This window comes from Phocoena sinus, chromosome 6 (genome assembly GCF_008692025.1).
Source record: "Phocoena sinus isolate mPhoSin1 chromosome 6, mPhoSin1.pri, whole genome shotgun sequence".
Taxonomy (NCBI): domain Eukaryota; kingdom Metazoa; phylum Chordata; class Mammalia; order Artiodactyla; family Phocoenidae; genus Phocoena; species Phocoena sinus.
In genome coordinates, this window is record NC_045768.1 from 81,528,467 (window position 1) to 81,544,416 (window position 15,950).

Sequence of the window (15,950 nt, forward strand, 5' to 3'; positions counted from 1 at the left end):
AACTATCCCCTGAAATAGCATTCTCCACCATGCTCTCTCCCTTTAGCCTGCCTTTACTCTTCTCCACGGCACTCATCACACTCTGACATACTGCTGGTACATTTTTGTTGGTTTATATGCCTCCCTTCACTTGAGTGCAGGCTTCAAGAGGGTAGGGGCTTTGTCTGTTTTATTCACTGCTATGTCCCCAGTGTCTGAAACAATGACCGGCCATAGAAGGGTCAAAAAATAGTTGCTGAATGAATAACTTAATAAACCCTTCTGACTATGGGCAGTAGGAGATGTGTAACCACTGTGGTGTAGACTCAAACACCAACCCACCGCTCATGGCCTCTGAGGTGTACTGCTCGCCTCTTTATCAAACATACCCTCTGCCAACATATCTGATACTCCCTGTGGTGAGTGGAATACCAACTCTGAAATCTCCACCCCCATACCTCACCATTACGCACCCCCAACCCAAGTCCGCAGAAGTCTAGAGGAAACTGTCCCTTCCTGGGGGGTTTGTGGGATGAGGACTGGGCTCTGTTAAAAAACAAGGCTACCTCTATCTACAATTATTGGGGAGACTTACATCTCCCACACACACAGGATCTAGTGTAGGCAGCCGGTAGACAGCAAGGCTGTTGGGGTTGTCTCCTCCGGTGGCTAACAGTGTTCTAGAGGGATTCAGCTCGATAGCATGGATACCACAGCCCTGCTGTGTCACACCGCCGGGCTCCCGGTCCTTCAGAATGGGGATCTTGGTGATCTGGCTTGTCTGGACATCCACTACAAACAGCTACAAGACAAAAGGGATAAAGAAGCTGAACGCAGTTTCTCTTCAGTGTGGCTAACGCTGGGTACAAACATCCATTCATTCACTCAGTTACCCATCAAACATTTAATTAATGTCTACTACGTTAGACCCTGGGCATTATTAAACGCATGGTCAGGGAGACACTAGTCAAATGAAACATGTAAATAAGAAAACATAACATAGATAGATATAATATGCTACATAAACAGAGAGGAAGAAGTAAATTCTGCCTGGGATTCAAAGAGGATTATGGATCTAATGAACCTGATGAAAGGTTTTCTACCAGTTCAAGCATATTTTATATAACTCTTTTTTTTTTTTTTTTCTTTATTTAAAAAATAAAAAACTCTTTTTTATTTATTTTATTTCTTTATTTTCCTTAATTTTTTTTTTTTTGGCTGTGTTGGGTCTTAGTTGCGGGACACAGGATCCTTGTTGAATCATGCCAGATCTTTTCGTCATGGAGCATGGTCTGCTTGGGTTTCTCTCTAGTTGTGGCGAGTGGGCTCCAGAGCACATGGGCTCTGTAGTTTGTGGCACGTGGGCTCTCTCGTTGAGGCGCGTGAGCTTGCTAGATGTGGCATACAGGCTTAGTTGCCCTGTGGCACGTGGGATCTTAGTTTCCCGAGCAGGGATCAAACCTGTGTCCCCTGCATTAGAAGGTGGATTCTTTTTCTGTTTTGTTTTTTAAAGATTTTTTAAAAATTTTTATTTATTTTATTTTTGACTGCATTGGGTCTTCCTTGCTGAGTGCGGGCTTTCTCTAGTTGCGGTGAGTGGGGGCTCTTCATTGCAGTGCGCGGGCTTCTCATTGCAGTGGAGAAGGTGGATTCTTTACCACTGGACCACCAGGGAAGTCCCTATGTAACTAATTCTTATCTAACCATGCACAGAAGCTTATAAACAAAACAAGTCAAAACCACTATTAGACATACCTATAAACATTACCACATTTGCAAGAGTGACCTGAGACAGGACAAGGTAAGAGATATTCATCTCACTGCTTATCTATCACACACACATTCTGTTTTGTGCCACCATGCCTTTGCTCATGCTGCTGCTTCTGCCTGAAATGCTCTTATCCACTTCTGTACCAAACTAACCCCTTTTCACTCTCCAAAATTCAATTCAGAGAAATACTTTATGGAAAAGATCAGTCTTAGACAAAGGGCATTCCCAGTGGAGTCTTTTTTTTTTTTTTAATATTTACTTTTTAGGGTGTGCTGGGTCTTAGTTGTGGCAGGCAGCTCCTTAGTTGTGGCTCGCAGGCTCCTTAGTTGCGGCACATGAGCTCCTTAGTTGTGGCAGGCGGGTTCCTTAGCTGTGGCACATGAACTCTTAGTTGCGGCATGCATGTGGGATCTAGTTCCCTTACTAGGGATTGAACCCAGGCCCCCTGCATTGGGAGTGCAGAGTCTTAACCACTGCGCCACCAGGGAAGTCCCTGGAGTCTATTATTATTAAACTCTTTATGTGATTCAATGATTCATTTATTCACTCACTGATTCAGCACCAACTAAATGACAATAATTGTTCTAGATGCTAGAAATATAACTACTAGGAATGATCTCTGGCCTCATATACCTTATAGTCTAGGTAGTTCATTTAAAATCCTATCAGCAGTTCTCAGAGTGAAGCCAGATCATGTTATATCGTTGTATAAAATAACCTACTGCTTGCACAGGAAGATCTATGAAAGGAGAAAGCAGGTAAGCCTTAAATTTAAAATAGAAAAAGGAAAGGAAGAGTAGCTAGAACAAGACCGCCAGGTAGAGACTGAGGAAAAATTTTAAAAGGGAAGGTGGAGAGAGGGGAACCACTCCTGAGTCTGTAGGCCCTGACAACTACTTAAGGCAGACCTCCTGCCTAACAGTCAGTCACTGATGTGTCTGACAGGCTTTTTTTTTTTTTTGACAGGCATTTTTAAACTCAATGTGTCTAAAACAAATACTCTTCCTCCCCAAATTGCTCATTTCATCTAATGCCACCAAAATCTGCCCGGTCACACAAGCCTGGGATTCATCCTAGACTCCTCCTCCCTCATTCCCACCATCCCAGCTAGTCCTGCCAAACTATCTCCTAAATATTCTTACAGTTGGCTCCTTCCTCTCCATCCTCTCTCCTCTAGACAACTGCAACTGGTCTTTGTGCCTTCAGGCAAGGTCACCATAAAAACTATCCTCCAGGGGCTTCCCTGGTGGCGCAGTGGTTGAGAGTCCACCTGCTGATGCAGGGGACGTGCGCGGGTTCGTGCCCCGGTTCAGGAAGATCCCACATGCCGCGGAGCGGCTAGGCCCGTGAGCCAGGGCTGCTGAGCCTGCGCGTCCGGAGCCTGTGCTCCGCAACGGGAGAGGCCACAACAGTGAGAGGCCCGCATACCGCAAAACAAACAAACAAACAAAACCTATTCTCCATACTATAATCATTCATCTTCATAAAAATGGAAATCCTCCCATGTCAATTAAAAAATATCTAATGGTTCCCCTTTACCTAAATTCAAGCCCCTTAGCATGGCATCAAGACTCTTCTCAATGTGGCCCCTACCTATCTCTCTAGCTTCAAATCCTGCCATGGACCTTATACTCTAGAAAGAACTGCTTATTAATTATTATTCACACAAATAATAATTATTTTATTTTTGACTGCATTGGGTCTTCAATGAAGACTCTCCAATGAAATATAATTATTTTGTTTCACGCTCATGCTGTTCACAATGCCAGAATGCTTCCTCCTACTCTTTTCTTTACCTGGTCATCACGCCCTTACCTTTCATGATTCAGTTCAGACATGTCCTCTATGAATATTCCTTAATGTCCAGGCTGGTTAAGTTCCTCTCTTGTAGGCTCCCAAGACAGCCCTCTACCCACAATACTTAGATATTATTATCACAATTTCAAAATCTTTACTTGTTTCGGGCTTCCCTGGTGGCGCAGTGGTTAAGAATCCGCCTGCCAATGCAGGGGACACGGGTTGGAGCCCAGATCTGGGAAGATCCCACATGCCACGGAACAACTAAGCCTGTGCACTACAACTACTGAGCCTGTGCTCTAGAGCCTGCGAGCCACAACTACTGAGCCCAAGTGCTGCAACTACTGAAGCCTGTGTGTCTAGAGCCCATGCTTTGCAACAAGAAAAGCCACCGCAATGAGAAGCCCGTGCACCGCAACAAAGACCCAACACAGTCAAAATAAAAAAAAATTCTTTACTTGTCTCTCTTCTCCATTAAGCTAATAATGTCCTTCCAATTCCAAGAGCAGGGGGTTTACCCTATTTGGTTCTATTCTCCTGCCCCAACCATGCAGAGCTACATAGTAAGTGCTTACAGTAACCACCTTTCAAGGGACCTGCCCAATGATGTTAGGGGGCCCCCACATCCCTGCACTCAGAGTGGGGGCCTGTAGCTGAGTTTGATACAGCCCAGATTTCCAGATCACAGCACTGTCCTGGGGTGGCCTCCTGGCTCAAGGAGAACCAGTGCAGAGGCTAGACTGGACTGGGTCATTCAAATTCTCTCAGCAATATGGAACTGGCTGGTGGCACTAAACCAAACTGTCTCGGTGGCCATTTTCTACCAAAGCCAGTCCCCAGAGAAAAGGAAACAGAAGACAGGAAGCATGGACATCCCTGGTTCCTAGGGGCTTTCCAACTTCTAGTTGTTTTTCTGCGATCCAGGGATACTTCCTGCTCTTCAGGTTTGCAAGCTAGCCCTTCCAATAAATGTGAGTGGATTTCTTACCCTTTTAAACAAACGATCTCTAACCAACACAGCCCCTCAAATGTTTAATAAAGCAAAATGTACTGCCCACTTACACTTTTGTGTTGTGTGGGACAGTGCAACCATAATATACTGGCTTCTAGATCAGTGATTCTCAAACTGATTATAATACAATATAATATAATACAATAACCTGGGGAATTTTCTTTTTTAAAAAAATACTACAAAACAAACACAACTCCCAGGGACTTCCCTGGTGGTCCAGTGCTTAAGACTCCGTGCTCCCAATGCAGGGGGCCTGGGTTCGATCCCTGGTCAGGGAACTAGATCCTGCATGTCACAACTAAGAGCCCGCATGCCGCAACTAAGAGCCAGCACAGCCAAATAAATAATAAATAAATAAATAAATATTTAAAAACAATTCCCAGGCCCTACCCTAAAACTCCTCCAATTAGAATTTCTGAGTTTGGGGCCAGTAAAAGTGAATTTTTTTCAAGGATCTCCAGGTGAATCTAATGACTGCCCATGTTTAACAATCACTGATCTAGAGCTTTGCTATTCAAAGGAGTATCTGGAAGCTTGTTAGAAACAAAGAATCTCAGGCCTTCACCCTAGACCTATTAAATCAGCATCTGGAGTTTCTCAAGATCTCCAAGTACACTGAAGTTTGAGAAGCACTGATGTAGAGAGAAATCTACTCTGTACACTAAGGACGATGCATTTGATAAGACACAACCCTATGCCTTAAAACAGGGCTCCATTTCTGCCACCCAGAAAAGGTGAAGAGAAAAAGCTTCATCTATTCATGTCCAAGAAAGTCTTAAGCCCAACCTCTCCAGTTTTGGACTTGGGAGAGACCTAGGTTTGAATTCCATTGGTTACTTAGTAGCTATGTGATCTTGATCAAGTCACTTTCACCTTTCTGAATCTTGTTTCTTATCTATAAAACTTGAATAATATTATTTATCTAATAGGGTTGCTAGGAGGTCTAATAAAATGTAAAGTATCTAGCGCAGGGCTCAGCACAGAATAGGTACTTAACAAGTACTAGCTAATAGTAACATTCTATTCTAATGTTTGTTTCATTCAGTAGGTTATAATGGCTTCTACACTAGATGAAAAAGATTTCATACAAGGGAAATGCAAACAGCTGGCTCTGTAGAGGCCCAGGAAACCAAGAGTTTACCCCCAACCTCACCCTCATCCTTGCAGAGGAATGACTAAGCACCATGTGAAGGACAGAGCCTTTTTGCTTTTTCAAAGGAAGGAACAGGGATGTGGATGGAGTGCCAGAGACTATCTCCCCAAGCTGTCTGACAAAGGGTCAAGGCTTCAAACAGCTCCTGTAACATTTCCCAGAATGAGGCTGCTCCACATTAACCTACTGGGATCCCTGCCAGAAACCAGCAGCACCGCAAGATAAGCTTGAGGCTTAATGGCTCCCTGCAACTTACAAGTTAGGACAGAGGGAAAAAAGAAAGCAAAGGCCTTACAATCAGGAAGATTGTATGACTAGTGAGTACACCTCTAAATGCATGTATCTGCATATAGACATATGCAATTGTGTGTATAGAAAGTCAAGGTGGCTTAATAAAATGGGGGGAGGGGAGATTCACAAAGTATCAGTGTTTTAGATGGAGGTTAATGGAGAAAGGAAAGCAAATCCACATAGGTCGCACAGAGAGGATGACTATACCAAGTCAGATGGTAAAAGGCAAGAGGGCAGCTTAAGTATGGGAAAGGGAGGATAACTGAAATCAAGCAGAGGAATACATTTCCTCTCCCAAACGGAGATGGGGAGGAGCAAAGGAGAGAGCCAAGATCCAGAAACACAACAGGAAATGGTTAGACAATATGTATCTAAAATGAAAAATGTGTAAACTCTGCAATTTCAATTTTAGAAATTTATGATAAGGAAATAATGACAGGTGAACAATTTTAATTATAGTCAATTAAATTAATTAATTTATTAATTTGGCCCTGCTGTGCAGCATGCGGGATCTTAGTTCCCTGACCAGGGACTGAACCAGTGCCCCCTATAACGGAAGCACAGAGTCTTAACTACTGGACTGCCAGAGAAGTCCCAAATTACAGTGAATTTTAAACCAGTGAAACACCACAGGGGATTGGGAATATCCACACAATGGATTATTATACAGCCTTTAAGAATGATGGAGTAGAGGATATTTATTAACATGGAAAGTTGGTCATGCTATGTTATTAAATGAATACCCTCCCTTTTAAAAACATGAGTCCAGGGACTTCCCTGGTGGCTCAGTGGTGAAGATTCCCAATGCAGGGGGCCTAGGTTTGACCCCTGGTCAGGGAACTAGATCCCAAATGCATGCCTCAACTAAGAGTTTGCATGCCATGGAGCCAGCGAGCTGCAACAAGGAGCCCGTGAGACACAACTAAGGAGCCTGCTTGCTGCAACGAAGCAGCCCATGTGCCGCAACTAAGGAGCCCACCTGCCACAACTAAAACCCAGTGCAACCAAATAAATATTAAAAAATAATAAATAAAAAATAAAAATGCATCCAGGAATGTTGATTTTTTTTTCCTCAGGGAACACATATGACGTGCATAATTAAAAGATAAAAGAAAAGGACCACAGGCCCTGAAATGAGCTGCACTTACTCAGGACTCCAATGATGTCCAAGAGAATCGGGCATTCTGTCCAGCCCATCTCTAAAAGCTTGCTGCCTACTCACCTGCATCCTGCTGTGCAGGAGACAGGGGTATGGCCGAGATCAATAAGCTGCTTGAACAATATCAAGACTCTATAGCTATAAATATTTTAGACTGTTTAGGAGCTAGAAGAGTTGTCACACCTAGAAAGTTGAGTCACTGTTTCTATTGCAAGTCTATTAAAGGAAAGACCCATGTGGTTGTTTAAAGTAAAATAACATGGTTGGGGTCCAAATTACAAAAGTAACACGTCATAAACTTGTAAAACATAGAAAAGGGGAAATCAGAAAATGAACACCACCACTACTACCACCTGGTGTATTTTTTTCAGGTCCTTCACTATATACCCAGTCAAATGCATACGTATTTTTCTCCATTTATAAAAATGTGACCTCATATATATTATTTTATATCTTTTAACACCTTTTCAAATTAATCTATATACCTTTAAATAATTTTTAATGGCTTTAAGGTGATTCGCTGCATGGGTATGCTAGAATTTATCAAACACATTCCCTGTAATTGAACATTTATGCTGTATCTAAATTTTCAGTAATGCAAAACACACTGCAGTGAACATTCTTGTATCTAAATCCAGGTGCCTGTGCTATGCTAAGATCTCTTACTCTTTGAATTGTGAATCTAAGCTGCTCCTCCAAAAGACGGCTATAGGGCTAGCTTGCTGAAATCAGCAATGGTACTTGGTATTAGGTCCTGAGTTCTGGTATTTTCCCACTAGAATCATGATTTTGTGGGAGGAGGACCAAATTAGGATTTACAATTATCCTAAATTTAAGTAACATAATAATTCTTTTTTTTTTTTGGTGGGGGGGCACACAGCTTGCAGGATCTTAGTTCCCCAACCAGCGACTGAACCCAGGCCCTCGGCAATGAAAGCATGGAGTCCTAACCACTGGATCACCAGGGAATTCCCAGTAACATAATTCTTTACAAGCGTTTAACATGTCCAGTAAACTGATTCTTAACCCCTGATCTTGGAGGGCTCTGTTGAAAATGGAGTAAGTCCTGAGAGTCAGCTTTGGCAAGACACCTAAGATTTTGCCTGGTATCCGCCAAAGTCACCTAGTGAAGAGCCTCTGACAGTACACCACAGAGGTTTAGCTACCTCAAGCACCGTGACAAACATTTGGTAAAAAATTTCTCTTAGGTTGTAAAATCAGAACTCAATTGAGTGTTGCCTGTATCTAAATACAAAGCCCATGTCCTACTTCCAAGTGATATACCATCCAACCAGAGAATAGAAGGGTAAACAAAAGAATTGGTCAACTAGCCTGATTTTACACAGATCCTCATTTCTTCCTATGGAAGATGAAAATTAATTCCTATAGTACTGAAGGATACTAATAGTTAATGTATAGATTATTCAGAAGAAAACAAGATATTCTCAGCTTTTTGTTCCCCAGAGCATTTCAAGGCATAAGATCTTCTACTCAGAATTAAAAGGAAGCCTTATCTCTAAACTGCAAACTACTGGAGAGCAGATTGTCATTACACACTAATTAATTATCTAGTATATTAAGAGATTATAAACTTTTAATAATAACAGTTTAAAACAATACCATAATCCCTATTCTTTCATTCTTACTTCCTGAGCCTTACAGCACAAAGACTTAATGATAATATGATTATGTATCTGCCCACTGAAAAGGAAGAACTCTCTCCAGGTGTTATCTGGAGCTCCAAAAATCTTCTGTGACTTGAGAGGGGAACTCCTTTTGCCGTATATCCTACCACTGTATTTCCAAGCTCTTTCTTTACACCCTTTCCGTAGAGAGGAGGTATACTCCATGACTGCTCAATCTTCGTCAGCAAACAAGATAAGCATTGAATGGCAACCTGGCAAGGCCACTTTCACCATTGCTTTAGGCTAAGAGAAAACATCTAGCTTAAGTAACTTTTTTTTTTTAATTATAGAGTTTATTGACAATACTTTATCTACAATACTGGAAATAAAAAATGCAAGAAAGATTGCTCAGAATCCTATCTCTCGGGACTTCCCTGGTGGTCCAGTGATTAAGAATCCACCTTCCAATGCAGGAGACTCCGGTTCCATCCCTGGTCAGGGAACTAAGATCCCACATGCCACGGGGCAACTAAGCTCGCACACTGCAACTACTGAGCCCGTGTGCCACAACTACAGAGCTCACGCGCCCTGGAGCCCCTGCGCCACAACTAGAGAGAAGCCCACGCGCTGCAACAAAGAGCCCGCACACCACAACGAAAGGTCTTGTGTGCCGCAAGACACGACACAGCCAAAAAAAAAAAAAAAAAAAAAAAATCCTATCCCTCTTTTCAAGTCTGTTTTTCATTTGTCAAGTTCCTGTTCAGTCCTTAATCACATGCATGTATAACGGTGCATAGCTATAATCAGCAGAGAGAATTCTGTATCTCATTACATTTAACATATCAAAAGCTCTACATGTTATTACAGTCTTCACAATTATGTCAATACCTCCATAATATCATGCAGATTTGATTTACCATAAATTACTTAAGTATTCTATTGTTAACATTTTGATAAAATAGCTTCCAATAATTATTTTGTTAAAAAAGACTTCTCTCTTCCTTTGGATAATTTCCAAAGTATGAAAATATTAGGTCAAAGGGTATAATACTTATTAGGCTCTTCATTCAACAAACAATACACCCCAGGTCTTTGAAACACAATGCCAAATTACTTTCAAAAAAGGGTTTTAGTGACAATAAATATATGACCTGTTCCACCACATCCTTATCAGAACTGGTTAACATTTTAATTTGTATACAGAAAAATATTTTGCTTTTATCTATATCCCTTTTATGATGAAATTAACTATAATTTCCTAATTGTATTTTTTCTTATATAAATTATATCTAAATGAATTATTTTTAAATGTTGAAGCTCCTTGGGATGTGACTGACATACAGAAAATAACCAATTTACAGGGTAGAAAAATGGTCACTTCTTATCTTATGTACCTGAATTTGGCCAGAAATACACCTAAAGGCTAGAACCATCAAACTACTGTTACCACTTCCTCCTCCACTGCCATTAATTACATCAACAATTTACTAAGTACATGTTTTAGGCACTGAGCTAACCAACATCTTATTTAATTTTCTTCATGACTGAGCTAGGCAGATACTACTCACTCCATTATTATTATTATTTTTAAAATATGTATTTATTTACTTATTTGGCTGCACTGGGTCTTAGTTGAGGCATGTGGTATCTTCGTTGCTGCATGTAGGATCTTCGTTGTGGCACGTGGACTCTTAGTTGCGGCATGCATGTGGGATCTAGCTCCCTGACGAGGGATCAAACCCGGGCCCCCTGCACTGGGAGCGTGGAGTCTTAACCACTAGACCACCAGGGAAGTCCCCACTCCATTTATTTTAAAGGTGAAAGAAAGGCTAAGGAGAAATTACCTGGCTTGTCCAAGGGTACAAAGCTAGTAAGAAATGGAGTCCAGATTCAACCCATGAATCTCTGAATCCAAATACACAATACAAAATGACTTAAACTTGTTGATATTTCTGACTTGTTTACTATAACTCTTCTAGTAAAGAGACCAAAAAATTGGAAAGTAATGACTTAAGCTAAGATCTGACTTAAAAAAAGAATGGGCAGGGTCTTCCCTGGTGGCACAGTGGTTAAGAATCTGCCTGCCAATGCAGGGGACAGGGGTTCGAGCCCTGGGCCAGGAAGATCCCACATGCTGTGGAGCAACTAAGCCCATGTGCCACAACTACTGAGTCTGCGTTTTAGAACCCGCAAGCCACACTACTGAAGCCTGCGTGCCACAACTACTGAAGCCTGCGTGCCACAACTACTGAAACCTGCGCGCCTAGAGCCCATGCTCCACAACAAGAGAAGCCACCGCAATGAGAAGCCCACGCACCGCGATGAAGAGTAGCCCCCGCTTGCTGCTACTAGAGAAAGCCCACGCGCAGCAACGAAAACACAACGCAGCCACACACACAAAAAAAAAGAATGGGCAAATTTCTTGCTTTGTCTGTTGAGACCAGAACTGGCATATAAGGAAAATAATTATTTGTCAAGGGCTTCCTCAAAGTGCAGAAATAAGATCTGATTACATACTACTGGTTGCTGAACAGATATTAACCAAGATGCCTACAAGGAAATTCTTTCAGATCCATTAAACATGATGTCCCACCTATGCCCCGAGTGTGGTTTAGAAAATACAAGGAGAATTCAAATGAATGGTCTAGATTTAATAAGGTGACAAAAAAATTATTGCTATACAGCATAAAGTCTAAGCCAGTGATTCATATAAAAATTGCCTGAGAGCTTGTTTAAAATTCCAATTCCTAGGTTTCATGGAAGGAAAAATCCTGAATCAGTACTGGAGTGGGGACCAGGAAACTTGCATTTTAAACACATACCTCAAGTGATTGTGATGCAGACAGTTCCTGAGTCATGCTTAGGAAACAAAGGCCTAAGCAATCAGAAATCAAATATACATCAATTTAGAAGAAGGCAGACTGGCAAAAGAAGACTAAAGGAAGAGCCCAAGGAAAACAGGAACCAAATCAAGTAACCAGACTACCTCATTACTAACTTTCAGCAGGTAGTTAGCCTGCCAGGCACCTCCCAGCAAACCTCTGCTCTCAGCTACCCACGTTTCCCCATCCTCCAAGTCTACAGGGCTGCAGGAACAGGCCATAAATTCACCAGGGGCCATGCGGCAAAGCATGTGACTCAATTCTCCAGATGAGAAAGGTGATGAACAGGATTATTCATTATTAAAGGCTAGACATGAGTCAGAAGGAAAAGAAAAAAAAAAGTTACCTACAGGAGATTCAGTTAGTCTTGTCAACCAAATCCCCGGTGACTTGAGTCACTCTCCCTTGTTTCTTCCCAGCATCAGCCAAATGGGTCTATCCAGAGTTGCTCAACATTCCTTGTATATTCCTGACTCTGCTATGGAATGGACATCCCTGCTTCCTTCCCATAGTTGAAGACTCTTCCTCCTCTAGGAAATCCTCTCTGAATACCCTAGCTAGGAATGACTTCCTCTCAGGTGCACTCCTGGTTGGCGTGTCTAATGAGGCATCTATTTTGTTATTAACTTTGCACGCAGCTATGTATCGTATCCCAGCCAAGCTAAGCAGAGGTCAGGCAGTCCTCTGCCATTACGGGTATTGCAGTGAAAGTTTGAGGAGTACTTGGCATAACATAAAGAATTCTGACAAGGAATAAGCAAAATTAGGACCCAAACTTAACTCATTATAGAATCTCAGACAAATAACTTTTCTCCCTTTGGGTCTGTTTCTTCAACTCTAAAAAAAAGTGGAGGCCAGTGGTTACAGTCCCTTCCAGCTCTGTCTGAGATTTGTTTCTTTATCACTGCAACCCCACATGAAGCAGTGTCTTGCTATACATGGGAAAAACTCAATAAATGGTTATAAATTTAGTAAAAGCAGACACAAAACACAAAGTTGTCCCACTACATTCTAGCCAATGAAATGCAGAAATATTACTCCATTTCTTCTCACATTCAAAAACTGTCCTGATGAAAACATCCCCACCTACAAGTGAAAGGGACTGATGGCCTCCAAGGATCCAAAGGCATATAAGGGCATTCAAGTGGAATCAGCAGTTTAAGAAGCTGAATGTTGGGACTTCCCTGGTGGCGCAGCAGTTAAGAATCCCCCTGCCAATGCAGGGGACATGGGTTCGAGCCCTGGTCCAGGAAGATCCCACATGCTGTGGAGCAACTAACCCCGTGCGCCACAACTACTGAGCCTGTGCTCTAGAGCCCGCGAGCCACAGCTACTGAGCCCGCGTGCCTAGAGCCCGTGCTCTGAAACAAGAGAAGCCACCCCAATGAGAAGCTTATGCACCGCAATGAAGAGTAGCTCCCACTTGCTACAACTAGAGAAAGCCCGCGCAGCAACGAAGACCCAATGCAGCCAGAAATAAAAAAAAAAAAAAAAAAAAAAAAGAAGCAGCAGCAGCCAAGTGTTGCAGTCCAACCATAATCCTGGATTGAACCCAGTTGCCAATTCTGGGTCAGTTTCTCCCTTTTATCTCCTACACCAGGAAATATATGAAGAATCCTGCTTAAGGTCAAGCTAAAAAGCAATACTCCTAGATATCACCAGGAAAAACTCTCATTCATCTTGAACCAAACCCGGGCACTGCTCCCATTCCAACAGAAAAAACGTCCATGTGTCAGCTTGAGAAGACCTTTTTCTCTGACTGTAATGTCTATCAAGGATCCAGCTAGAAAAAAAAAGCCTGGAGTGCAAGAGTCACTATGTTACTCCTATGTTCATTCTCCAACGTCCCAAGCTTCCAACAGACTATACCTGAAATAAAGAGCTCAGATCACTTAAGAGAAAAACTGCCCGCCTCAAGCTCTGAGGTGGTTGTCAACTGAGGGCACAATGTTTGAAAATGCATGCATGTGTGCCTGCGTGTACACATGCATGTGCCTGATTGTCACAATAACTGAGGGTGCAGGGCAGAGGGGGACTGCTGGCATCTATGGAGCAGAAGCCAAGAATGTGAAATCTTCAGCAATATGAGGTAAAGTCCCAGAGAAGGAAGAAACCACCAAAACACCATCAATATTCTTGTTGAGAAAAGCTGCCCTAAAATTCTTGAATCCTTCCATAGGACTGCTGTTCAGGCCCTGATCCTTTTTATTAATTTTTAAATTTTTATTGAAGTATATAGCTAATTTACAATATTATATTCATTTCAGGTGTACAACATAATGATTCAAAATTTTTATGGCTTATACTCCATTTAAAGTTGTTATAAAATATTGGCTATATTCCCTGTGTTGTACAATATATCCTTGTAGCTTATTTATTTTATACATAGTAGTTGGTATCTCTTAATCCCCAACCTCTATCTTGCCCCTCCCCCATTCCCTCTCCCCACTGGAAACCACTAGTTTATTCTTTATATCTGTGAGTCAGTTTCTGTTTTGTATATACATTCGTTTTATTTTTTAGATTCCACATATAAGTGATAACATACAGTATTTGTCTTTCTCTAACTTATTACACTAAGCATAATACCCTCCAGGTCCACCCATGTTGTCACAAATGGCAAAATTTCATTTTTTATAGTTGAGGAGTATTCCATTGTTGTGTGCAAGTGTATGTATATATATGTATGTATGTGTGTGTATATCTCACATCTTATCTGTTCATCTGTTGTTAAGACATTTAGGTTGCGTCCATATCTTGGCAATTGTAAATAATGCTGCTATGAACATTAGGGTGCACGTTATCTTTTTGAATTAAGAGTTTTTGCTTTCTTTTTCTTTGGATATATACCCAGGAGTGGAACTGCTGGATCATATAGTAGTTTTATTTTTAGTTTTTTGAGGAACCTCCATGCTGTTTTCCATAGTGGCTGCACCAATTTACATTCCCACCAACAGCATACAAGGGGTCTCTTTTCTCCACACCCTCACCAACATTTGTTGTTTGTGGTCTTTTTGATAAAAGCCATTCTCACAAGTGTGACGTGATACCTCACTGTGGTTTTGATTTGCACTTCTCTGATGACTAGGGATATTGAGCATTTTTTCACGTGCCTGTTGGTCATGTGTATGTCTTCTTTGAAAAAATGTCTATTCAGGCCTTCTGCCCAATTTTTTTTTTTAATAAGTAAATTTATTTATTTATTTTATTTATTTTGTTTTTGGCTGCGCTGGATCTTCATTGCTGTGCGCAGGCTTTCTCTAGTTGTGGCGACCGGGGGCTACTCTTCATTGCAGTGCACGGGCTTCTCATTGTGGTGGCTTCTCTTGTGGAGCACGAGCTCCAGGTGTGCAGGCTTCACTAGTTGTGGCTTGTGGGCTCTAGAGTGCAGGCTCAGTAGTTGTGGTGTATGGGCTTAGCTACTCTGTGGCATGTGGGATCTTCCCCAACCAGGGCTTGAACCCGTGTCCCCTGCATTGGCTGGCGGATTCTTAACCACTGTGCCACCAGAGAAGCCCCCTGCCCAATTTTTTTTTTTTTTGCGGTACGCGGGCCTCTCACTGTCGTGGCTTCTCCCGTTGCGGAGCACAGGCTCCGGACGTGCAGGCTCAGCAGCCATGGCTCACGGGCCCAGCCGCTCCACGGCATGTGGGATCTTCCCGGACCGCGGCACGAACCCATGTCCCCTGCATTGGCAGGCAGACTCTCAACCACTGCACCACCAGGGAAGCCCCTGCCCAATTTTTAATCAGGTTGTTTGTTCTTCTGATATTGAGCTGTATAAACTGTTTACATATTGGGGGGTATTAACCCCTTACTGTTTATATCACTTGCAAATATTTTCTAATTCAGTATGTTGTCTTCTCATTTTGTGGATGCTTTCCTTTGCTGTGCAAAAGCTTTTAATTGGGTCCCATTTGCTTATTATGCTTTTTTTCTTTTCCCTTAGGAGATATACCCAAAAAATACTGCTATGATTTATGTCAGAGTTTTCTGCCTATATTTTCTTCTAGGTGTTTTATGGTTTCCAGTCTTAAACTTAGGACTTCAATACATTTTGAGTTTATTTTTGTATACGGTATGAGAAAATGTTCTAATGTCACTCTTTTACAAGTAGCTGTCCAGTTTTCCCAGCACCAATTTTCACTGAAGAGACTGTCTTTTGTCCATTGTATATTCTTGTCTCTCTTGCTATAGATTAACTGATCATAAGTACATGGGTCACACCCTAACATTCTTGACCATTAATTCCCTCACATACAGAGGGTGACTAAAGTCTGC

At 41.9% G+C, this 15,950-nt stretch overlaps 1 protein-coding gene across 1 annotated transcript in view; it reads right to left on the bottom strand.

Moving 5' to 3' along the window:
• DCAF12 (DDB1 and CUL4 associated factor 12) overlaps positions 1–15,950 on the bottom strand; it is a 40,842-nt gene that overhangs the window by 17,077 nt on the left and 7,815 nt on the right. Inside the window, exon 3 of the mRNA XM_032634903.1 lies at positions 575–781. Within this exon, the coding sequence (XP_032490794.1) occupies positions 575–781 (207 nt within the window). The remainder of the gene's footprint in view (positions 1–574; positions 782–15,950) is intronic.